Raw genomic sequence first — 23,910 nt, 5'->3', positions numbered from 1 at the left:
GGTCTTCCCCTCTTTATCCCCCTCTCCTCCACACTCTTTCTATATCTCCTTTCTTTTAACCCCCTCTTTCTCCTGTAATATAAACCTGTAGTATTGTTTTTAGTTTAGTTTATTTATTTTATTTTTATTTTTACAGGGACAGTGCACATTAATCAACGTTTCAGTAAAAGTGCCGGTTTTAGCCAGCCGGCTAATTTTCAACCGCAGTCCCTGGGCAGGTTATTAAAAACAATTACAATATAGACAATAGCACCATAGACATAGCAACATAGGACAAGAAAGACATAGCATACAGACAGAGCAACATAGAACAAAAAGCAGCAAGACAAAATTCATAAAAGCAACAAAGTGTTTCCATACCTCACAAGCTACAGACAACATGGAAAGCGACAACACACAGCTAGGGACCATGTTCACAAATCTGATTGACCTTTAGCCATGTCTTCAAGCATTTTGTGAAAGTGTGATATGTGGTGCAGTTATGTGTGTCTGATGGCAGTGTATTCCAGACATGGGAAGCTCTCACAGAGAATGCAGATTTACTAAAGGTGCTTTTCCTTAGGGGAACTATACAGTCACCTCTCATGGCAGACCTTGTGGATCTGCTGCCATATGTCTGGGTTTTCTGTTTAACAAAAATATTGAGTGGAGGGGGAGCCAGGCCATTAAGGATCTTGAATACAAGACATGCGTCGGTGTATTGCACAAGATTTTCCCAACTCAAGAGCTCATGTTTTCTAAGGATGTGACAATGATGATGGCTATTGGGCTTCCTATCAAGCACTTTGAGAGCCTGTTTGTAGACAGACTGAATAGGTTTTAATGTTGTACAGCAAGCTTGGGCCCAACTAGTCAAGCAGTATGTTAAGTGGGGGAGTATCATAGATTTGAAGTACAGTTTTGCTACCTCTGTAGTCAAACAATTTCGTATAAATCGGAAATTAGCTAGATTGAATTTAGTTATTTGAATTACCTTTTTCACATGCTTTTTAAAAGAGAGGTTGGAATCAAGTATGATGCCAAGGTACTTAAAATCGGATACCACCTGGAGCTTCTCCCCTGACACATAGACATCTGGCTCAGTAGCATCTGTTGCCCTCTTTGTGAAGAACATGCAAACAGTTTTTTTCACATTGAGATGCAAACACGAGTCACAGAGCCACTTTGTAACCTGGACCATTACAGTAGTGAGTTCTTGTGCAGCTTGTTGTTTGCTCTTTTAATTGTTTTTATTTCACCTTATTTTAACCAGGTAGGCCAGTTAGGAACAAGTTCTCATTTACAACTGCAACCTGGCCAAGACAAAGCAAAGCAGTGCGAACCAAACAACAACACAGAGTTACACATGTAATTAACAAACGTACAGTCAATAACACAATAGAAGAAGTATAAATACTACGTGTGCAAATGGCGTGAGGAGGTAAGGCAATAAATAGGCCATAGTAGCGAAGTAATCACATTTTAGCAAATTAACACTGGAGTGATAGATGTGCAGATAATGATGTGCAAGTAGAAATACTGGGACATATAACATCAGCCATTTTTGCAATTCGTTCCAGTCATTGGTAGCAGACAACTGGAAAGAAAGGTGGCCAAAGGGAGTGTTGGCTTTGGGGATGACCAGTGAGAAATACCTGCTGGAGCGTGTGCTATGGGGGGTGTTGTTATCGTGACCAGTGAGCTGAGATAAGGCGGCGCTTTACCTAGCAAAGACTTATAGATGAGGCGAGGGCCATCTATATGTAGCGAGGGCCAGCCTACGAGAGCATACAGGTCGCAGTGGTGGGTAGTATATGTGGCTTTGGTGACAAAATGGATGGTGACAAAATGGATGCCACTGTGATAGACTGCATCCAGTTTGCTGAGTAGAGTGTTGGAGGCTATTTTGCAAATAACATCGCCGAAGTCCAGGATCGGTAGGATAGTCAATTTTACAAGCGTATTTTTGGCAGCGTGAGTGAAGGAGGCTTTGTTGCGAAATAGGAAGCCGATTCTAGATGTCATTTTGGATTGAGATGTTTAATATGAGTATGGAAGGCGAGTGTACAGTCTAGTCAGACACCTAGTTATTTGTAGTCCACATATTCTAAGTCATAACCGTCCAGAGTAGTGATGCTAGTCAGGCGGGCGGGTGTGGCCAGCAATCGGTTGAAAAGCATGCATTTAGTTTTACTAGCGTTTAAGAGCAGTTGGAGGCCACGGAAGGAGTGTTGTATGCCATTGAAGCTCGATTGGAGGTTAGTTAACACAGTGTCCAAAGAGGGGCCAGATGTATACAGAATAGTATTGCCTGAGTAGAGGTGGATCAGGGAATCGCCAGCAGCAAGAGCGACATCGTTGATATATACAGAGAAAAGAGTCGGCCGAGAATTGAACCCTGTGGCACCCCCATAGAGACTGCCAGAGGTCCGGACAACAGGCCCTCCGATTTGACACACTGAACTCTATCTGAGAAGTAGTTGGTGAACCAGGCGAGGCAGTCATTTGAGAAACCAAGGCTGTTGAGTCTGCCGATAAGAATACGGCGATTGACGGAGTCGAAAGCCTTGGCCAGGTCGATGTAGGCAGTGTCTGGTTAGCTAACATTAAAGCAGATAAAAATGGTTGATGCAAGAGTCAAAACCACTATCTGTATGTGATGATAGAACTATGATGCATAGGTGGAGAATTTGATTTGAATCACAGAAAGTTTACATAAGTCAACTTTTATAGTTTACTTCAACGTTATGATTGTGTGTGTTTCTGTGGTTGTGTGAATGGTGTACTTAAGTGAACACGTTTACTGTTTGTTCCATGTGCATGAAGTATGCATTACTTGCTGCCCCGCTTACAAGTGAACTTTCAGTGTTTTCAGGAAGTGACAAACAGTTACTTCCTCTGACCTGAACCCATTAGCTCTCCACAGATGCCCATCTCTCTGTCAAAGTCAAGGCAGCACCTGAATGGAATTGATGAGTGCATGTTCCAAAATGTAACCTCACACCCTTTATTTACACTGTGGTATTTCCTCAGAACACTGTTTCAAAGAAGAAAAAAACACACAGAAAAACATTCTCTCTCTCCCTCAGTCTTACACTCTCTCTCTACCCCCCTCTCTCTAAGACCACACAAACACATCCTGTATCAGTTTGACTACCCCAGCCACTCTTATGCATGATTGTCTCACACCTCTGTATGTTAGACTAACAAAAAATTGTCAACAGTTATTTGGGACAGTACACACATAAACTAATAAAATAGCAAAACGAATAGTTCCCCATGGATCGCGTGAGTATATAGGCAGACTCTTGAGTTGATCATTTCATGCCAAATGTAAAGATCAAAAACCAAAACTAAATGGTCAAAAGCATTGAAAAACACCAAGTGATTTAATGTGATTGAGCCAATGTGAAACTGATCTTAATGTCATGTACTACATTCTACACTGAGGTAGTTCAGAATGTCGTATGTTCTGGGGTGTCAGACCTCTTACAGTTGCAATACTTTGTGGTTTCTTTTATGAAATGACTGTGAGAAATACAGAGAGGTTAGATAGAAGGGCCTTAGATAATACATCATTTAATATAATCTATTTCTATGGCTCAGACAGAGTGGCCAAGACAGGGCTCAAATCCCTGTTGCCAGGGGGATGTGTGATATGGAGTGGGCAGCGCTACCACTAGGCCAGACTCCTGCACTCTCTTGATGCATTTCCACTGAGGATTTACCCCAGTGTTTTACCCAAAAGGCTCTGACTTTTCTGTTTCCAACTGCCTGGGCTGGCACCCGTGTCTCACTGGGCCATGGCTTCGGCGGACACAATAACAATAGAGTTAACATGAACATAAAACACTGGTGACACCCTGGTGTGTGGGTAAGTTCAGGTGGCAGGTGGGGGACAGGGGAAGCAGATAGCTGCTTAGTGGCTATTCAGCAGCCTGATGGTCTAGGGGAAGAAGCTATTGGCCAGTCTGACAGTTTTTGGGGACGGGATCATTAATGGGGGATGGGGTTTTTGGATATGAAATCCACCTTGAAATCTAACTCTGAGCACACAGCAAATCACTCAGTAATAAAATGCTGAGTACCTGTGGGATGTTACGGGAATCAAAACATTCTCACACTGTCCTTTAAAGTAAAATACTTAAAACATTGTCTTTCTTGTTTCCTTTCCAATAGAGTCAGCAGGTGACTCAACAAAATATCTGAAAAATAAATCAGCTTCTTTGGGAGAAATTGTTACTTTGGTTTGCAATAACTCAGAGACGAATGCATCATACATCTGGAAGAAGGACACAGTTCTTATTTTCTCTCATAGTGACACACTGAATAAATCTGAACGAAAATTCACCTCTGACAGGATGAGTGTTGATCCACCTACAAAGCTGACTATCTTTAATGTAGAGTTAAATGACACCGGGAGCTACAGCTGTCAAATAACAGATGATCAAAGTGGTGTACGGACAATGGAGTGGAATTTGACCATCACTAATAACCTCACAGGTAATGGAAGTAATGTTCTGTTTATACTGTAACATGTGGAGAAGAAACTGTATTCTGTCATGCCAGATATAAATTTCCAGAATTTTGACTAACAAAAATATAAATTATTGTGATAATTATTGCAAACCCTCAATACTGAATGTTATAATGTTATTATTTGGTTATTATCTCCCAATTGTTTACTATATTGTTATAAAGCAAAGGAATATAACACTTGTTTTAGACTTGTCAACTCTCCTGAAAATCCCAGTTGTTTCTGTCTTAACACAGATCATGCTGAATATAACCTACGGAGGTTATTGCTCTTCACAATTCCATCTGCTATTGGAGGAGTGGTTCTCTGCATTAACATCTGTTGTATGGTCTGGCTGTGTAGGTGAGTAGCTCAAAGTAGTGTACCTAAGAGCTCAGTTCAATCACATCTGCATTGCCTAAAGCACTGTGGTCTCATCTTGTATCTATAGTTGAGCAGGAGTTATATTTTCAATAAAATACCTAATTCATGTTACCTTGTTTCTGCAGGAAACGAAAACAGGAACAGACAAGTCATTGTGATAAGCGCAGAGAGGTCAGTAGCTTAACTCAGATGGGTTGGGTTAAATGAGGAAGATATTCGTCCCACCAGCCGGATGCCTTTTCCTGTTTCTAAAACTCCCAATGTTCTGCTCATGTGTTTCTTTTACGCACTAAACACTTTGAGGCCTCCTGCTTATGTTTATGTTGTCTTGAAAATGTGCACAATGTAAGGTTTTAGAAAACAGGAAATGTCTTCCTGAAGGAGGAGCGAACATGCCTTTTCTGAAAGGCCAGGCTACGAATACAGTTTTAATGAATCTTTTTGATATTGCCAAATTTGTGGCTGTGGTAACTAGTGGAAACCAAACTTAGGATCCGAATCACATTCTGCCCATGTGTTATTTTACACGTAATTTCAAGTTTCTCACTTTACTCTATCAAATCAGATGTATTTATAAAGCCCGTTTAACTTCAGATGTCACAAAGTGCTTGTACAGAAACCCAGCCTAAAATCTCACACATCAAGCAATGCAGATGTGGAAGCACGTGGCTAGGAAAAACTCCCTAGAAATGCATTCTTCAAGATGTTCATAGATGACCAGCAGGGTCAAATAATAATCACAGTAGTTGTAGAGTGGCAACAAGGTCAGTACCTCAGGAGTAAATGTCAGTTGGCTGAGCATTCAGAGGTTGAGACAGCAGGTGTGGTAGAGAGAGCGAGAGAGAGGGAGGGTCGAAAACAGCAGGTCCGGGACAATGTAGCACGTCCTGTGAACAGGTCAGTGTTCCATAGCCACAGGCAAAACAGCAGAAACTGGATCAGCATCACGACCAGTTGGACTGGGGACAGCCAGGAGTCATTATGCCAGGTAGTCCCGAGGCATGGTCCTAGGGCTCAGGTTCTCCTCGAGGTCCTGGTTGGCTTGCTCCGACTAGGCCGTTGGACTGGAACCCGGAGGACAGGCTGGCCAACAACCCAATGAGGGTGCAGAACGCCTTCTAGAACTGGGACGAGAACTGCGGATGGAGTCAGGAACGAACTTCCGGGGTGTGGGTTGTCTCGCTTCCTCTTCCGTCTCTGGAGCAACTGCAGATAAGTGTAGTCGACTGCAGTCAAAACGTCATGACCTTTGATCACATGGTTTTTGTAAAGTTCATGCAGTCAACATGTTGGCTCAAGTCAGACAATTGTTATCCCCTTTGATAAGTGGTGACCAACCATTTTCACCGACTGATCTGCTCAAATGCGCCCATTGTCTTGGAGCCGGTTTGTCTTACATCATACAGTCATCCATGATACATGATCTAACACATGACTGAAAACTGTGGGTCAGGTATCCTTACGACGACCACTGACTGACCATATGACCACTGGTGTTGCACATTAGAGACAGACAAAGCCTTGACCAACTCTTTATTATAACCACCACTCCAAAGTCATGTCAACTCCCCATGATGAGACCTAGAACCAATAAACACTCCAGTGTGTAGTGTATATTTGCTCACATGTCCATGCATATAATTTATACACTCAATATAATCAACACATTCCTAAAAGAAGGCACCTACTGTTTCACTCACAACATATCGTAAACAGAATAAATCCCTTTTTAAAAAGGTCCTAAAATGAATGATTCTGAGTGGGTAAACACACACTCTCATACACACCATACATTTTGGTACCCTTGGTTAATGAGCACTATGTACATGAAGTGCTTGGTTTTCCCCTGAGGAGAAGATTGCAGTTTGCTGTGAAGCATTTTGGTTCACTCTCAAAAAAAACAAAGCCAGAACATTTCAGAAAGTCTATAAGCCCTGTCATTTACAGTGCTGTGCATAAAGTAATAACCAGGTAAATGCAGTGTATCTACAGACATAGAAGCACATCACTCTGTGCATAGTACTGTCGCAGAAAGTACATTTATGATTATAATTGGCAACATTTTAGGCATTATAATATCACCAGATTATTTCAATATTATTAAGATTTACTTTGTAAAGTAAAATTTTCTTAATCTTAGTCATTTAGCAGACGCTCTTATCCAAAGCGTGTGCATACATTTTCGTACTGGTCCCCCATGGGAATCGAACCCAGAAACCTGGTGTTTACAAGCACCATGCTCTACCAACTGATCCACACAGGACTGACTATCTTAACCTGTTGAAGCAGTACCACACAGGATGCCTATTGCCCTGGGTGTGGTTTCAAAGCCAGTTATCCACTTTGACAGTGACGCTACCTTTGTACATTTAGACCAGGGACAGGCAAACTCTGGCCCACATGACCATTCAATCCAGCCCACGGGAGATACAAAATAATAAAATAAATGTGGGGGGGAAATGATAATTTAGGTTAACATAAACACTCCAGGCCACACTTGAATGTCTAAAACTAGATAGAACATTATAATGGACCTATTTGATTTGATTTATTTAACTAGGCAAGCCAGTTAAGAACAAATTCTTATTTACAATGATGGCCTACCCCAGACAATGCTGGGCCAATTGTGCGCCACCCTATGGGACTCCCAACCGCAGCCAGTTGTGATTCAGCCTGGAATCGAACAAGGGTCTGTAGTGACATCTCTAGCACTGAGATGCTGTGCCACTAGGGAGCCCAATGGGTTATTTATAATGGACCCATTTTACAATGGACCTATTTTCTGGCCTGCAAATTGATTAAAAAAAATGTATAGATAAAAAAAGCCCCCAAAAATCTGTACGGCCCTTCATCGAATTTCTAAATCCCGATATGGCCCTCAAGACAAAAGGTTTGCCCACCCCTGGCTTAAACAATGAGGTATCCTAACATACTAACTACTCTAATACACGGGCTAATGCTAGGCTAGGGCTGGAGAGTGGATGTTTGGTGGGATGTAAACAGGGTGGCTGGTAACAGTGAGAGTGTGGAAGCCTCAGGGGTCGGCCATGCCCTCTGTGCGGTTGCAGAGCGACTCATAGAGTTCAGAGGTCAGTGAGTAGTTAGAGAAGGCCTGCTTGAATTCCTGCAGGGGGCAGTAGACTCCACTACAGCCTGGAATCAACTGGTCCTACAGACACAAAGAAACAAAGAACATAAGAAAGAGACACACACAAAAAGAGATCACTAACTTTCTCAGAGAGAAAGAGGGTCCTGAAAGTGTTTAAATATGAGCCTTGCCTCTTCCCTAGCTCACTTGCGCCCTAGACCAAGTTCTCAGTTCGGAAAATATGGCACTGGACAATGTGACCGGGAAGATTATAATTTACCGGCCATTTGGAAATGTACCGGACCCATAAGCATTGGATGTATAACCCATTAGGGCAAATACAATTTGTGGGAAAACACCATTCAAAAGAGCGCTTCTGGGAAAACACCATTCTAAACAGCACACCTGATAGCTGTTCCATATGTGAGAGATGGAAATCTCTGTTGGAAACTTAGAAAGAGAGGGAATCTAAAGTGGCAACAACTAGGATGGGTTGCTATATGATGTGGATTGTTTCAAAAATCACACGGTCGTAGTCCGATGTCTATTTGGGAAACACGCTTGGCAATAGGCTTAGCGGATTATTGAATTGCGGCTGTCAGTGAAAAACATCTAAAATGTGTGTGAAGATAATGCGTCTTGAGCATAATTGTAAAATGTTGAGACAAGGGGGGGGATGTGTGTCTCTCCAGAACGGCTCAGCTGTCTCCTGTCAATTCTTGTGCATTCATTGTTTGTGTGAATTGTTTGCCCTTACATAAAAAAATGATTCCCCAGAACATGTCACCAGTGGTAAATGTAAAGTGTTTAACATCCAATGCAAATGATAAAGAACTATAGTTTTAATATGTTAAGGTAAGCTATTTCAATCAAATGTATTTATACATTTATAAAGCCCTTTTTACACCAGCTGATGTCACAAAGTGCTATATATTTAAAAAATCTTTCCAACAATCTTATCCTCAATAATCACCAATCCTTGGTGTGTAAGAACAAGGGCAGTTATAGGCTATGAGCTCTATGCACTAATTTCTTTAGCCACCAATGGGTCACGGTGTGTCAATACGGCAGAGGCTGGTGATCTCGCATTAGTTGATTTTTAACTTTTAGATTTTAATCATTTCAATTCAGATTATGATTAACCACATGACAATGATTTTGAGAAACAAAAACGTTATTGATAAAATAAAACTAATCCACAAAAATGATTATATGAAAATCATAACTGGCATGCATAACGGTAGACATGGCAGGATAAATTGTAAGCTTCCCCAAACTTGAAACTCATGTGCCACCTATGAAGTCTTAATAAAAATAATTGCCTACACGTTTCTATGGTCAGATTTAGCATATAGGCTACTTTGAAGCAAGGTAAAACAGGCCTCATAATATGAAATAAAACATTCAGGTTTCAAACAATTAAGTATGTTTTCAAAATGCATACTGCCTTCAGCTCACATTGTAAAGTGGAGGGTGACACACTGATAGCCTTTTTGACTGCACTTGAAAGGTGAATGGGAGGCGATCTTTTAATCATACACCAAAACTGTTTTAACACACGATACACACAGGCCAATTTAATTCCATAAAATTATGCTAGTTAACCTATAGACCAGTGTAGGAAGGCTCCTAATAATGTCTGAAACGGAGTGAATGGAATCAAACACATAGTTTCCATGTGTTTGATACCATTCAACTGATTCCACTCCAGTCATTACCACAAGCCGTTCCCCACAATTAAGGTGCCACCAGCCTCCTGTGCTATAAACCGATAAGCATGATGGTCAAATGTATTTCCATCAACTGGTATTTCCATCAATGAATAAAAAGCATTATTTTGCAATGGGATTTTCTTTCTGGGTGGCAACAGTTTAATTGATCGGTTTTTCATTTATTTAATTTGGGCCAAAATCGGGAAATTGCCGGCTAACGGAAACCCTGCCCTAGACCATACCTTGCCAATGTAGGACACTTTGACAAAGGCCTCTTTGGTTTGCCTGTGTTGATGCAGCTCCAGGGTGATGTCAGCGGCGTACGGTGGCCATTGCATGTCAAAAACCCCCAGAGCCATGAGACAGGGCATCAGAGTGGTGTCGTGGGCAGAGTACAGGAACAGCTTCCTGAGAGAAAAAACACATATGTGAAAATGCCCTCAGAACATTTCTGATGTTCAGCAACAAGTAGGGGTAGGGAACGAAAAATGAAGAATGTGCCATTTAGAAAATTACATTTGCTACCATCAAGTGGTTGGGTTGAGATCTGCAGCTCAATAAATCTCTTATTGGCTGTTTTATATTGCATACCTCTAGTACCCCCAAACAGTACATATTTTGTTTGTGGCCCTGGACAAGCACACCTGATTCTACATGACAACTAATCATCAATCCCTTGCAGGCACTCCCTTCTCAAATCAAACCGTAATCTGCACCACTCATTCATGTTGTCACCAAGGCAGCATGATGCATCGTTCAGAAACATGCATCTCTTTTTCCCATAAAATACAGTGGGGCAAAAAAGTATTTAGTCAGCCACCAATTGTGCAAGTTCTCCCACTTAAAAATATGAGAGAGGCCTGTAATTTTCATCATAGGTACACTTCAACTATGACAGACAAAATGAAAAAAAAATATCCAGAAAATCACATTGTAGGATTTTTTAATGAATTTATTTGCAAATTATGGTGGAAAATAAGTATTTGGTCAATAACAAAAGTTTATCTCAATACTTTGTTATATACCCTTTGTTGGCAATGACAGAGGTCAAATGTTTTCTGTAAGTCTTCACAAGGTTTTCACACACTGTTGCTGGTATTTTGGCCCATTCCTCCATGCAGATCTCCTCTAGAGCAGTGATGTTTTGGGGCTGTTGCTGGGCAACACGGACTTTCAACTCCCTCCAAAGATGTTCTATGGGGTTGAGATCTGGAGAATGGCTAGGCCACTCCAGGACCTTGAAATGCTTCTTACGAAGCCACTCCTTCGTTGCCCGGGCGGTGTGTTTGGGATCATTGTCATGCTGAAAGACCCAGCCACGTTTCATCTTCAATGCCCTTGCTGATGGAAGGAGGTTTTCACTCAAAATCTCACGATACATGGCCCCATTCATCTTTCCTTTACACGGATCAGTCCTGGTCCCTTTGCAGAAAAACAGCCCCAAAGCATGATGGTTCCACCCCCATGCTTCACAGTAGGTATGGTGTTCTTTGGATGCAACTCAGCATTCTTTGTCGTCCAAACATGACGAGTTGAGTTTTTACCAAAAAGTTATATTTTGGTTTCATCTGACCATATGGCATTCTCACAATCTTCTTCTAGATAATCCAAATGCTCTCTAGAAAACTTCAGCTGGGCCTGGACATGTACTGGCTTAAGCAGGGGGACATGTGTGGCACTGCAGGATTTGAGTCCCTGGCGGTGTAGTGTGTTACTGATGGTAGGTTTTGTTACTTTGGTCCCAGATCTCTGCAGGTCATTCACTAGGTCCCCCCGTGTGGTTCTGGGATTTTTGCTCACCGTTCTTGTGATCATTTTGGCCCCACGGGGTGAGATCGTGCGTGGATCCCCAGATCGAGGGAGATTATCAGTGGTCTTGTATGTCTTCCATTTCCTAATAATTGCTCCCACAGTTGATTTCTTCAAACCAAGCTGCTTACCTATTGCAGATTCAGTCTTCCCAGCCTGGTGCAGGTCTACAATTTTGTTTCTGGTGTCCTTTGACAGCTCTTTGGTCTTGGCCATAGTGGAGTTTGGAGTGTGACTGCTTGAGGTTGTGGACAGGTGTCTTTTATACCGATAACAAGTTCAAACAGGTTCCATTAATACAGGTAACGAGTGGAGGACAGAGGAGCCCCTTAAAGAAGAAGTTACAGGTCTGTGAGAGCCAGAAATTTTGCTTGTTTGTAGGTGACCAAATACTTATTTTCCACCATAATTTGCAAATAAATTCATTAAAAATCCTACAATGTGATTTTCTGGATTTTTCCCCCTCATTTTGTCTGTCATAGTTGAAGTGTACCTATGATAAAAATGACAGGCCTCTCTCATCTTTTTAAGTGGGAGAACTTGCACAATTGGTGGCTGACTAAATACTTTTTTGCCCCACTGTATATGTTCAAATTTTCAAAATCGTTTTCATTGGGAAGGCAGCTAAATCAAAAGCAATCACTTTTGCATGTGAAAACACTGAATCCTGACCTGTTCACTGGACGTGCTACCTGTCCCAGACTTGCTGTTTTCAACTCTCTAGAGACAGCAGGAGCGGTAGAGATACAATGATCGGCAAAGAAAAGCCAACTGACATTTACTCCTGAGGTGCTGACTTGTTGCACCCTCGACAACTACTGTGATTATTATTGTTTGACCATGCTGGTCATTTATGAACATTTTAATATCTTGGCCATGTTCTGTTATAATCTCCACCCGGCACAGCTAGAAGAGGACTGGCCACCCCTCATAGCCTGGTTCCTCTCTAGGTTTCTTCCTAGATTTTGGCCTTTCTAGGGAGTTTTTCCTTGCTTCTACACCTGCATTGCTTGCTGTTTGGGGTTTTAGGCTGGGTTTCTGTACAGCACTTTGAGATATCAGCTGATGTAAGAAGGACTATATAAATACATTTGATTATTATTATTTTTTTGTTGTTGATTAATCCACATGCTAAAATCTAGGTCACTTCGTCGTTGGCCAGAGCGGGGCACCCGGTTCACGGCCGGGAGGCAGCTCCGGTTCACAGCCCCATTCAAAATGAATGCAATCAAAAGTAAAACTAACTCACCTGTTGGACTCTGAGGTTGTGCCCTGTATATGGTCTTCAATGTTGCCCATCAGGGTGTGGAAGAGGGGACCCACACACAGCTGCAGGTTCTCCCTGATCACAACAAGCAAGCCTCAGACAAGATGAAGGAAACAACAACTGTCTTGGGGGAATTTATTTCTGAATGTGGAATAAGAAAGCAGTTTATGCTCATGAAACAGGGAACTATATTGTCTCTGTTCTACTACCTGGCCCTCTACACAGGCCCATCTGTATTTACATCCCACTACCCTTTGACCCCTGACCTCTTGCTGGGTTCGTAGATGTGACAGATCATCTCCACAGCTCTCTGCTCCACTGTGTTCCTCCAGGAGTCCAGGATTGGTGGGCAGGGCAGTCCGTGTGTCTGATATAACACACACACACACACACACTTTGTCATGGTAACATCTCCATGCAATGCAAACAAAATGACTAAGTCATTTTTGCTGTAACTAGCAAAAGGGAAGGGAAGTAAGGCGCAGGAGAGCAAAACTGGGTATTCAACAGAGCAGTTATATTCATAAAACCCCTGGAAACCAGAACAATAAACAAATGGGTACAAAACTCGTCGCGCACCAGAGAAAATGTGCACATGCACTTACAATAAACAATTCTGTACAAAGACATGGGGGGAAGAGGGTTAAATACACAACATGTAATGAGGGATACTGAGACCAGGTGTGTGAGAAGACACGACAAAACAAATGGAAAATGAAAAATGGATCGATGATGGCTAGAAGATTGGCAACACCGGGCGCGGCCCGAACAAGGAGAGGAACCGACTTTGGCAGAAGTCGTGACAATGACAGTATCACTATTTATACCTTTGGATCTCATAATACATTTTGTCAAGAAAAGGTTTGAAATTAAGAATATATATATTTGTTGCATTGTGTCACCTCTCTGGCCACCATGTCATCCCTGATGAGGATGAAGTCAACCCGTTGGTGGGCAGCGATGCCCAGAGCACTCTGGATGCTCCTCAAGTCCGCAGCGATGTCTGGCAGAGTGGACGACTCCGCCCAGCGATGACTACAGCACACACAGACACAGCCAATCACAAAAATCAACAAGACAGAAACAACCAATCACGAACATTAAAGAGTGAGAGGTCCAGCCAAACACAAAAATGTATAGGAAAGGGACCCAGCCAGTCACTCACTAACCCGCTGAGGTGTTTGAGCAATCTGCACCCATGGTAGTTAGGGTACAGGATCTCTGACTCTGCCTCAGTCGTCAGAATGGAAACCATGTCTTCAGAAGAAGAGAGGGGGAGCAACATTAGGAGATCGGAAATACTGGTCTTTGACACACACACCTCATACGCACATAAACAAACAAACATACAGTGACACCTACCACTCTGGCTTTGCTGGAACAGCCCTGCCACCAGGCACTTGGCAGACTCTATGGTCCTTACAATGTTAGTGGAACGCACACTGGGAGAGAGACGAAACGGCATATATATTAGAAGAATATATCAATGTCTTGTACATGTACTGTGGTATTATGATTTCAACCTTTATGTTACCTAGCCTGATGTTACCTAGGTAACAGCTCAGGTGGGCCTTTACGCTTCAGCAAAAAAGGAAAGGAGTGGTGCTCAACAACAATGACAAAATCAATCTCTGTCTTGTTTTGTTGAGTGCTCCAACTCCTTTTTACCTCGAATTAGTCCATTTGGAAGTTTTTCTGAGTAAGCCATTCTCGTTACCTAGGTGACCTATACGTTAGCTAGGCTGATGTTACTTAAGTTACCTTCATGTTACCTAGATGCGGATCTGAGTTGGCTACAGAACGTGACTACCAGGCTATTGACAAGAGCACATGTGGCTGTGGTACATATCAGACCTCTGTAAGGCTGAAGGTGGGGGTTGAGGAAGGTTGTGGTACTTACTAGACCTCTGTAGGGCTGAAGGTAGGGGTTGAGGAAGGCTGCAGTACTTACTAAACCTCTGTAGGGCTGAAGGTGGGGGTTGAGGAAGGCTGCAGTACTTACTAAACCTCTGTAGGGCTGAAGGTGGGGGTTGAGGAAGGCTGCAGTACTTACTAAACCTCTGTAGGGCTGAAGGTGGGGGTTGAGGAAGGTTGTGGTACTTACTAGACCTCTGTAGGGCTGAAGGTGGGGGTTGAGGAAGGCTATGGTACTTCCTAGACCTCTGTAGGGCTGAAGGTGGGGGTTGAGGAAGGTTGTGGTACTTACTAGACCTCTGTAGGGCTGAAGGTGGGGGTTGAGGAAGGCTGCAGTACTTACTAGACCTCTGTAGGGCTGAAGGTGGGGGTTGAGGAAGGCTGCAGTACTTACTAGACCTCTGTAGGGCTGAAGGTGGGGGTTGAGGAAGGCTGCAGTACTTCCTAGACCTCTGTAGGGCTGAAGATGGGGGTTGAGGAAGGCTGCAGTACTTACTAAACCTCTGTAGGGCTGAAGGTGGGGGTTGAGGAAGGCTATGGTACTTCCTAGACCTCTGTAGGGCTGAGGGTGGGGGTTGAGAAAGGCTATGGTACTTACTAGACCTCTGTAGGGCTGAAGGTGGGGGTTGAGGAAGGTTGTGGTACTTACTAGACCTCTGTAGGGCTGAAGGTGGGGGTTGAGGAAGGCTGCAGTACTTACTAGACCTCTGTAGGGCTGAAGGTGGGGGTTGAGAAAGGCTATGGTACTTCCTAGACCTCTGTAGGGCTGAAGGTGGGGGTTGAGGAAGGTTGTGGTACTTACTAGACCGCTGTAGGGCTGAAGGTGGGGGTTGAGGAAGGCTGCAGTACTTACTAGACCTCTGTAGGGCTGAAGGTGGGGGTTGAGGAAGGCTATGGTACTTCCTAGACCTCTGTAGGGCTGAGGGTGGGGGTTGAGAAAGGCTATGGTACTTACTAGACCTCTGTAGGGCTGAAGGTGGGGGTTGAGAAAGGCTATGGTACTTCCTAGACCTCTGTAGGGCTGAAGGTGGGGGTTGAGGAAGGCTATGGTACTTCCTAGACCTCTGTAGGGCTGAAGGTGGGGGTTGAGAAAGGCTATGGTACTTCCTAGACCTCTGTAGGGCTGAAGGTGGAGGTTGAGAAAGGTTGTGGTACTTACTAGACCTCTGTAGGGCTGAAGGTGGGGGTTGAGGAAGGCTGTAGTACTTACTAGACCTCTGTAGGGCTGAAGGTGGGGGTTGAGAAAGGCTATGGTACTTCCTAGACCTCTGTAGGGCTGAAGGTGGGGGTTGAGAAAGGCTATGGTACTTACTAAACCTCTGTAGGGCTGAAGGTGGAGGTTGAGAAAGGTTGTGGTACTTACTAGACCTCTGTAGGGCTGAAGGTGGGGGTTGAGGAAGGCTGCAGTACTTACTAAACCTCTGTAGGGCTGAAGGTGGGGGTTGAGAAAGGCTATGGTACTTCCTAGACCTCTGTAGGGCTGAAGGTGGGGGTTGAGGAAGGCTGCAGTACTTACTAAACCTCTGTAGGGCTGAAGATGGGGGTTGAGGAAGGTTGTGGTACTTACTAGACCTCTGTAGGGCTGAAGGTGGGGGTTGAGGAAGGCTGCAGTACTTACTAAACCTCTGTAGGGCTGAAGATGGGGGTTGAGGAAGGTTGTGGTACTTACTAGACCTCTGTAGGGCTGAAGGTGGGGTTGAGGAAGGCCGTGTCCTTGATGTACCTCTTCCTCAGCCTCTCTCCCAGCTCATACAGCTGTTGCATGCCCACCGTGGTCAACTGACCTGGGTACGTACCCCCCTTCAGGGGAAAAGGACAGGGGTCAAAGGTTAGATTTTATTTATTCACACCAAAGAAAATAAGTGAAAGACAAAACAGTACAGATAAAAAAAACTGGAAAAAACAGTGTGCAAGTGAGGCATGAAAACCACACCACAAATAAACAAATATATATATATATATATATATATATATTTGTTCAATCAGTTAAAAGCATTTGAATTATAATTGTACATGACATACTCAGTATAAAATAAAAAACATTTTGATTACAGTGGGGCAAAAAAGTATTTATTCAGCCACCAATTGTGCAAGTTCTCCCACTTAAAAATATGAGAGAGGCCTGTAATTTTCATCATAGGTACACTTCAACTATGACAGACAAAATGAGAGAAAAAAAATCCAGAAAATCACATTATAGGATTTTTAATTAATTTATTTGCAAATTATGGTGGAAAATAAGTATTTGGTCACCTACAAACAAGCAAGATTTCTGGCTCTCACAGACCTGGAACATGTCTAATAAATCCATTTGGTCTGACGGAGCAGTGGACATACTCGGTATACAAATCCTAAAAGAAAGACATGATCTCATGCCAATAATTTTTATTGAAAGTTAGCAAAAATAGACAAGATCTTGCTACCATGGAAAGGAAAATACCTGTCTATTTGTGGAAAAATCACCCTGATTAACTCTTTAGTTTAATCACAGTTTACCTATTTGCTTATGGTTTTGCCTATACCTAGTGACCTGCTTTTTAAATTATATGAACAAAAATTATTCAATTTTATTTGGAACGGCAAGCCAGATAAAATTAAAAGGGCCTATTTATATAATGAATATGAATTCGGATGGCAGAAATGATTAAATATTAAAGCATTAGACCTCTCACTAAAGGCAAGTATAATAATAATAATAATATATGCCATTTAGCAGACGCTTTTATCCAAAGCGACTTACAGTCATGTGTGCATACATTCTACGTATGACAACCACTGCCTTGCTAAAGAAGCTGAGGGTAAAGGTGATGGACTGGCCAAGCATGTCTCCAGTCCTAAACCCTATTGAGCATCTGTGCGGCATCCTCAAACGGAAGGTGGAGGAGTGCAAGGTCTCTAACATCCACCAGCTTCGTGATGTCGTCATGGAGGAGTGGAAGAGGACTCCAGTGGCAACCTGTGAAGCTCTGGTGAACTCCATGCCCAAGAGGGTTAAGGCAGTGCTGGAAAATGATGGTGGCCACACAAAATATTGACACTTTGGGCCCAATTTGGACATTTTCACTTAGGGGTGTACTCACTTTTTTTTGCCATCGGTTTAGACATTAATGGCTGTGTGTTGAGTTATTTTGAGGGGACAGCAAATGTACACTGTTATACAAGCTGTACACTCACTACTTTACATTGTAGCAAAGTGTAATATTTTCAGTGTTGTCACATGAAAAGATATATTCAAATATTTACAAAGATGTGAGGGGTGTACTCACTTTTGTGATATACTGTATATATTTACCCCAAAAATGTATGGGGGATTGGAAATGATGCAGACAATTACATTGATGGAAGCAACATTCTTTCCGCAATATTAAGCTGATCCACAAAAAAATAAAAATATTTTTTAATTTAAAAATAATAATAAAATAAATCCATTTAATAAAACAATAAATCATTTTTTAAAAGAGAGATCTAAAGAAACATGATATGAAGAAAATGTAGTCCATTTCAGAAGAACATAAGTTGTCCTTATGTTGTGCCCAGAACTGGCTATGCCATATGGCTGTGGGCTACACTAGTTCATATAGCTGACAAGATTTGCTTAGAATTCCGTGGCATTTTCTTATATTATGAAGAAAACAATTGAACATAGCTGAATAAAATAGAAAGGATATTTTCTCCAAACGATTTGAGGGAGTGAGCACATGTAGCTATTCTGTGTATTGCGGTTAGGAAATAAACAGGTCCTCCTATATGCCTAATTTAGTTATTTATGCTACTTTAGTTGCGATACAAATGTTGGGCTATTTGTTTTGATTATTAATACATTCTAAGGCTGGATGATGTGACTCTAATGATGATTTGAAAACAGTTGCATGAAAGTTATGAGCTCTGCTTTGTTATTTGCACAGGCTGTACACACTTTATCAGTCTCTCATTCACAATTTGACAAGCATGTTAAAGCCTCAAAATTCCCGGCAGCATCCCGTTTGTGTGGCCTTAATGCCCCATAAAAAAATCCATGCCTTTTGCAGCCAGTGTACATTGTGCCATTGGGCTGAATATACAAATTATAATTCCCTTCTCCTGGCTGCATGCTCTGAAGCACCTCTCACTCACATGGCTCTCTCAAATAGCTCAATTCTTATTAGCCAATGCCCGTCAGGTGATCGATCGGGTCTTTCTCAAATGCTACAAGTGAAAAACACATCTGGGATGCAACTGCGCACGTCCTTATCTAATTCCGAGCATAATATTGAAGATATTGGAAGAACTGTCCACATTTACTTTATGGCAGCCAACAAGATGAGTAGGCCTAACGAACAGCAAAAGCACTAGCCTATGTCAATCTACCATCCCCCATGGTACAAAGGTTGACCTATTCTATTCTGTGCGAGAAATACATATTTTAAACATAGTCTTGGACAGTTGTGGGCTGCGATAGAGCCCAAATGAATACAACCACTAGCATTTTTAAGCAATGAGGACTGATGCAACAGACCAGAACGTTTTGCTTAAAATGTTGATAAACTATTAGGCTATTTCTTTACATTATAAGAGCATCAATGCGCACATTGCAGTAGGCTATAAGCGCAAATGATCCAAAATGCAATCAATTAAAAGGAAAACACCATTTTCAAAAGTGACCGCAAACACGATTATGCATGCAATTTTATTTTAAAGGTGCATTTTCATGGTGAAAATTATCTTCCCAAAACTTGAAACTCACGCGCTGCTTATGCATGCCAATTAGGCTCTACAGCCGTTGCAAAGTGGATTAATGTGCTTAATTTTAAGAAGCCATTTGGCCACGTTAGTTGTGATACAAACCGTATCAAAACATATAGGCCTATTGGCTACGTTACATGGGGTGATCAACTATGATTCGAAAAAAGGGCATGCACCGTTTCTTGCCTTACTGCACAAAGCTGGGCATTTACTTATTTTATATATGCTTCATTCACAAGTGATAATATATACAGTACCAGTCAAAAGTTTGGACACCTACTCATTCAAGGGGTTCTCTTTATTTTTACTATTTCCTACATTGTAGAATAAGACATCAAAACTATGAAATAACACATGGAATCATGTAAAAAACAAAAAAGTGTTAAAGAAATGTATTTTATATTTGAGATTTTTCAAAGTAACCACCCTTTGCCTTGATGACAGCTTTGGACACTCTTGACATTCTCTCAACCAGCTTCATGGGGAATGCTTTTCCAACATTCTTGAAGGCGTTCCCACATATGCTGCGCACTTGTTGGCTGCTTTTCCTTCACTCTGCTGTCCAACTCATCCCAAACCATCTCAATTGGATTGAGGCCGGGTGATTGTGGAGGCCAGGTCATCTGATGCAGCACTACATCATTCTCCTTCTTGGTCAAATAGCCCTTAACACACCTCCAGGCTGTGTTAGTCATTGTCCTCGAATGGAGGACGCTTTTCCTGTGGTTCATTTTCATGCCAGCCAGTTAGGCTATACTCTTGTTGTAAAGGTAAGAAATGTGCTTAATATTAGGAAAGTTGAGAAATAAATGTAGTAGGTCTAGCCTATAGAAACTGATGGGATATGCCTCTTTTTAAATAGAGGCCATCACATTCTCACGCAATTGCATAGCCTGTAGAAATGTTGCGCAACATGGGCTCTCATGAAGTGTTTGATAAGATTTTCGATTACATTTGCATTGATGTCAGTGATTAGATAAGAACAATAGCGTGCTGATCACAAGACAGTTAGCAAGTTTGGCAGACTACTAATGACCATCAGCAGCATCAGAGCTTGGAGAAGCCTAATTACTGTGACTAAACAGTCCTGTGGAATTTGACTGCCTTCATGACTCGTGACAGCCGGTGTGGCAGAAATACGGTCACCGTAACGGCCCTAACCATACTTATCAAAGCGCCTACTCCTCGCCCTGACCCTATCTCTCTAGGTACAACTTCCTCTACACACACACACACTCACACTCAGTATGTTGGCCCGGTAGCTGTCCTCCACCGGTGAGGAGGGGCGTGGACCTCCTTCCAGGTCTGTCACCACATAGTTGATATGTGTGTGTGCTGGGGGTTCCAGGAGATTAGGCACCCACTGGGCCTGAGAGACAGGACAAGGAAGTATTTGAGCTTTTCAGATACTGGTGACCATACCTTTAGCATGCATTGTCTTGTCAATGAGGCTAAACGTTTAAAAAAATATATATATATTATTTTTTAAACCTTGATTTAAGTAGGCAAGTCAGTTAAGAACAAATTCTTATTTTCAATGACGGCCTAAGAACAGTGGGTTAACTGCCTTGTTCAGGGGCAGAACACAGGCAGAGATGGAAAAGGAAACAAGACATCCCACTCCCTCATTTGTTCTGGTTAATGAATTAAGTGAATACATTAAGTAGATCATTCACACCCAGCTGCTAATGCATTGGTGCCTATGGGAGAGCCACCCCGTTAAGCAGACCGGAACTCATATTGTTTTCTACGGTAAAAGGCATGAGTGGGACATCTTAATGTATTAGTTATTCACCATATTTGACACAAATGGTCCCTCACCTCCATGACATCCGGTATAGACTTCAGCGGAGTTCGGGCTCCGTGGCGGAACAGGACTTGCACGAGTTTGAGCTCATAAGGAGAAGGTGGTTCCGTGCATGCGGTGGTCGAACCCGTCTGAGTCGTTACCGTCTTCTTCTGAGACCAGAACATGGATCCAAACGCCATGGATACCGAGCCCAGAACACCTGCTTTGGTCCAGAGCTTCCTCATCCTCATGATTAATGTGCTGCCGAGACAGACCGCACAAGTACAACATTGAAAACATATTTAGCTAGCACAGTCAATAATTTACAACGAACCAGTTTATGATCTTCATACATTGTAATGTCTGCGACTCCAGAGTTTAATTACCGGGTAGTTATACAACTGCAATATGGTTGAACCTGGCACTTGATATTTTGGTGGCGATGGCAGCAAGTTTTGAAGCAGGAGCTACGAACAAGCTGGCTGCCACTGAGCTAATGACTCTTAGCTAGCTAGCCGTAGCTAGCTAGTTAATGTCAAACGTAAGAAATGAGTCATTCTATCGATTAGGGGTTAGCTAACGTTACATCTCAAGCTACTTGAATGGTACACGGCTTTGAACTCAAATGTACTTACGTTTAATAAGCACTGGAACAGTTAACTAGCCAACAAATTTTTCAGATAAAAATCCCCTATGGACTAACTCAGGCTATTTTGAAAACACTGCACCGGTTAAGGATAAAAGGTTTTTTGGAATATGTAGTCCTTTCTGGTATGATCCATGCTTTCAAAGCGAATCAATGGTAGCGGTAAACTACTCTTCCCGAAAAAGCTGCCCACAAACGTCATTTCCCTCTTCCCCCCTTAACTGTATTAGGCCAGTTTTTAAAATAATTTTATAAGTAAACCAAGATATACAACATTCTTTCGTTTCCTATGGGAACAAATGAGCCATGGAGGGCAGAACATACAAGAAGGGGCAGAGCCAAGCACGAGCTAACGAGATCCCATTGGCGCGCTCTAGCAATATCTGCATATTTCCGTGAGAGAACGCCTAGTCTGTGAAGCGCGCGTGACTCAATTTGCCTTTGTGCTCTTTAAACAACGCGATTTTTGCAAAGGTAAAGTCTACAAACTTTAGTCCACTCCACGTGAATATGTCACAGCAAGCGTAAATCTCCAGCACTCAAATGAGGTTCTAGTGAAGAGGAACATCACAGCACACAGTGAAGCCACACAGAGCTATAATATTAAATACAGCAAGTTAACTACTAAATGGCTGATGCTCAAGGCTAATTATAAAAATGTAGTCCTTCCCCTTTAAAACACACACTGATGTAAATAAAAACCATGTTCCAAGAAAGTAGTGCTTTACCTGAATGAGCTACACGGTGCCACACCTAGAAACAAACTATATATCAAAGTTACTACTTGTAACAAGGCAATCCTGACCCTGTTACACATATATAAGCCAACAGTCTATGGTTTTATGTGTGGAGATTTACTTGACAACTAAGTCTTTAAATGTTTCTTCTGTCTGGAAATGAAATGGCATCAATTCCCCTGCTTAGGCCTACTAACCCTGTTCTGAAGTTGATCTTTAGACCCCTCCCGTGTGCTTTAGTGTGGAAGTTGTAAAAATGGTGCAGTAAAATGTGTTGTTTTACAAGGTTGTTTTAAAGTATATACAAGTTGGATGTTAAGATGTATTCACATCTTCTAATGATGAAGCTGATAGTCATCACTATATGGTCAGACAGGCAATATGGCTAAAAATGAATATCCATTGATGATCATGGTAGCCAATTCATTATATGTAAGGCTATGAGTAGTGTGGATAAAGGCTATTTGAAGGAACGAGTAAAAGCCAATTTATGCTTGATATGAAAATGTGGTCGGAGGCTTCATATGAATGGTGTGACGCAATTGCGGAGGCTCCAAAGCCCAAATCAGCTCTGTACCGCATCGCCGTGCGCCTCTCAAATTTTCTAACAATACGGAGGGCTACGTATAGCTCCGCATTGACATGATTGGTTGACGGTAGGTGGGGGGGTGGTACATCCCGTATAAACACAAACACACTTCCTTGACAACTTCTTTCACAATAGCTCTGCTCTGCTTCGCTAGGTGCAAGAAGCATGAAAGCCCTGAAGTATGAAAGCCCTGCAGAGGCTGCATCGTAGTAAATGCTGTACTGCCTCTTCAAGTTGAGCCTTTAAGATTGCATGTAGACCTACAGTAGACAGGTTAGATATAGGGTGGGAACCATGGTTTTATTTTGTGTTTCCCAGGGGACCCTAATTGAAGAAGGACATGACAGAATGCATAAAACCACCCGGACGGCCAGGGATGGAGTTAGGGATTGAGGCCAAAGGCAGGGCCCAGTCTGCCATACTATTTTTGTCCAAACATCATCAGATACATGGCTACATGTAACAGTATAATTTTAAACCGTCCCCTCGCCCATACCCGGGCGCGAACCAGGGACCTTCTGCACACATCAACAACAGTCACCCACGAAGCATCATTACCCATCGCTCCACAAAAGCCGCGGCCCTTGCAGAGCAAGGGGAACTACTACTTCAAGGTCTCAGAGCAAGTGACGTAACCGATTGAAACGCTATTTAGCTCGCACCGCTAACTAAGCTAGCCGTTTCACATCCGTTACATACACATACATGTCCTCCTCAATGACGATGGCAGTATTATCAGAAGCACCTGTCTTTTTACT

General features: G+C 42.4%; 1 protein-coding gene and 2 long non-coding RNA genes across 4 annotated transcripts; 2 read left to right on the top strand and 1 right to left on the bottom strand.

Annotated features, from left to right (window-relative positions):
- Positions 1-4,182: 4,182 nt before the first annotated feature.
- LOC118396172 (uncharacterized) lies at positions 4,183-5,037 on the top strand. The gene is made up of 3 exons (XR_004828149.2): positions 4,183-4,482; positions 4,753-4,858; positions 5,005-5,037. It is a non-coding gene; the product is annotated as an uncharacterized LOC118396172 (long non-coding RNA).
- A 1,358-nt stretch (positions 5,038-6,395) lies between these two features.
- Positions 6,396-22,124, bottom strand: LOC118395791 (lysophosphatidic acid phosphatase type 6-like). Of its 2 annotated transcripts, none has more exons than XM_035789717.2 (11): positions 21,816-22,124; positions 21,213-21,441; positions 20,632-20,760; positions 16,339-16,469; positions 14,118-14,197; positions 13,925-14,012; positions 13,658-13,790; positions 13,022-13,122; positions 12,738-12,830; positions 9,922-10,087; positions 6,396-8,048 (listed from the first exon to the last, which is right to left on the bottom strand). In XM_035789717.2, exons 2-11 carry the CDS (start codon positions 21,429-21,431, stop codon positions 7,914-7,916), a joined length of 1,275 nt encoding a protein of 424 aa, XP_035645610.1. In that variant the 5' UTR covers positions 21,432-21,441; positions 21,816-22,124; the 3' UTR covers positions 6,396-7,913. The 2 variants fall into 2 exon arrangements, with proteins under 2 accessions (XP_035645610.1, XP_035645611.1); XM_035789718.2 differs by lacking the exon at positions 21,816-22,124 and adding an exon at positions 21,567-21,708.
- Positions 14,204-16,225, top strand: LOC127915046 (uncharacterized). Its single transcript, XR_008090017.1, has 6 exons — positions 14,204-14,676; positions 14,728-14,880; positions 15,085-15,186; positions 15,289-15,339; positions 15,391-15,457; positions 16,019-16,225. It is a non-coding gene; the product is annotated as an uncharacterized LOC127915046 (long non-coding RNA).
- Positions 22,125-23,910: the final 1,786 nt, after the last annotated feature.

The sequence above is a fragment of the Oncorhynchus keta genome, chromosome 34 (genome assembly GCF_023373465.1).
Source record: "Oncorhynchus keta strain PuntledgeMale-10-30-2019 chromosome 34, Oket_V2, whole genome shotgun sequence".
In the NCBI taxonomy this organism is placed as follows: Eukaryota; Metazoa; Chordata; class Actinopteri; order Salmoniformes; family Salmonidae; genus Oncorhynchus; species Oncorhynchus keta.
Note: the sequence above shows the minus strand (reverse complement) of the source record. Positions and strands in the feature narration are given on the sequence as shown.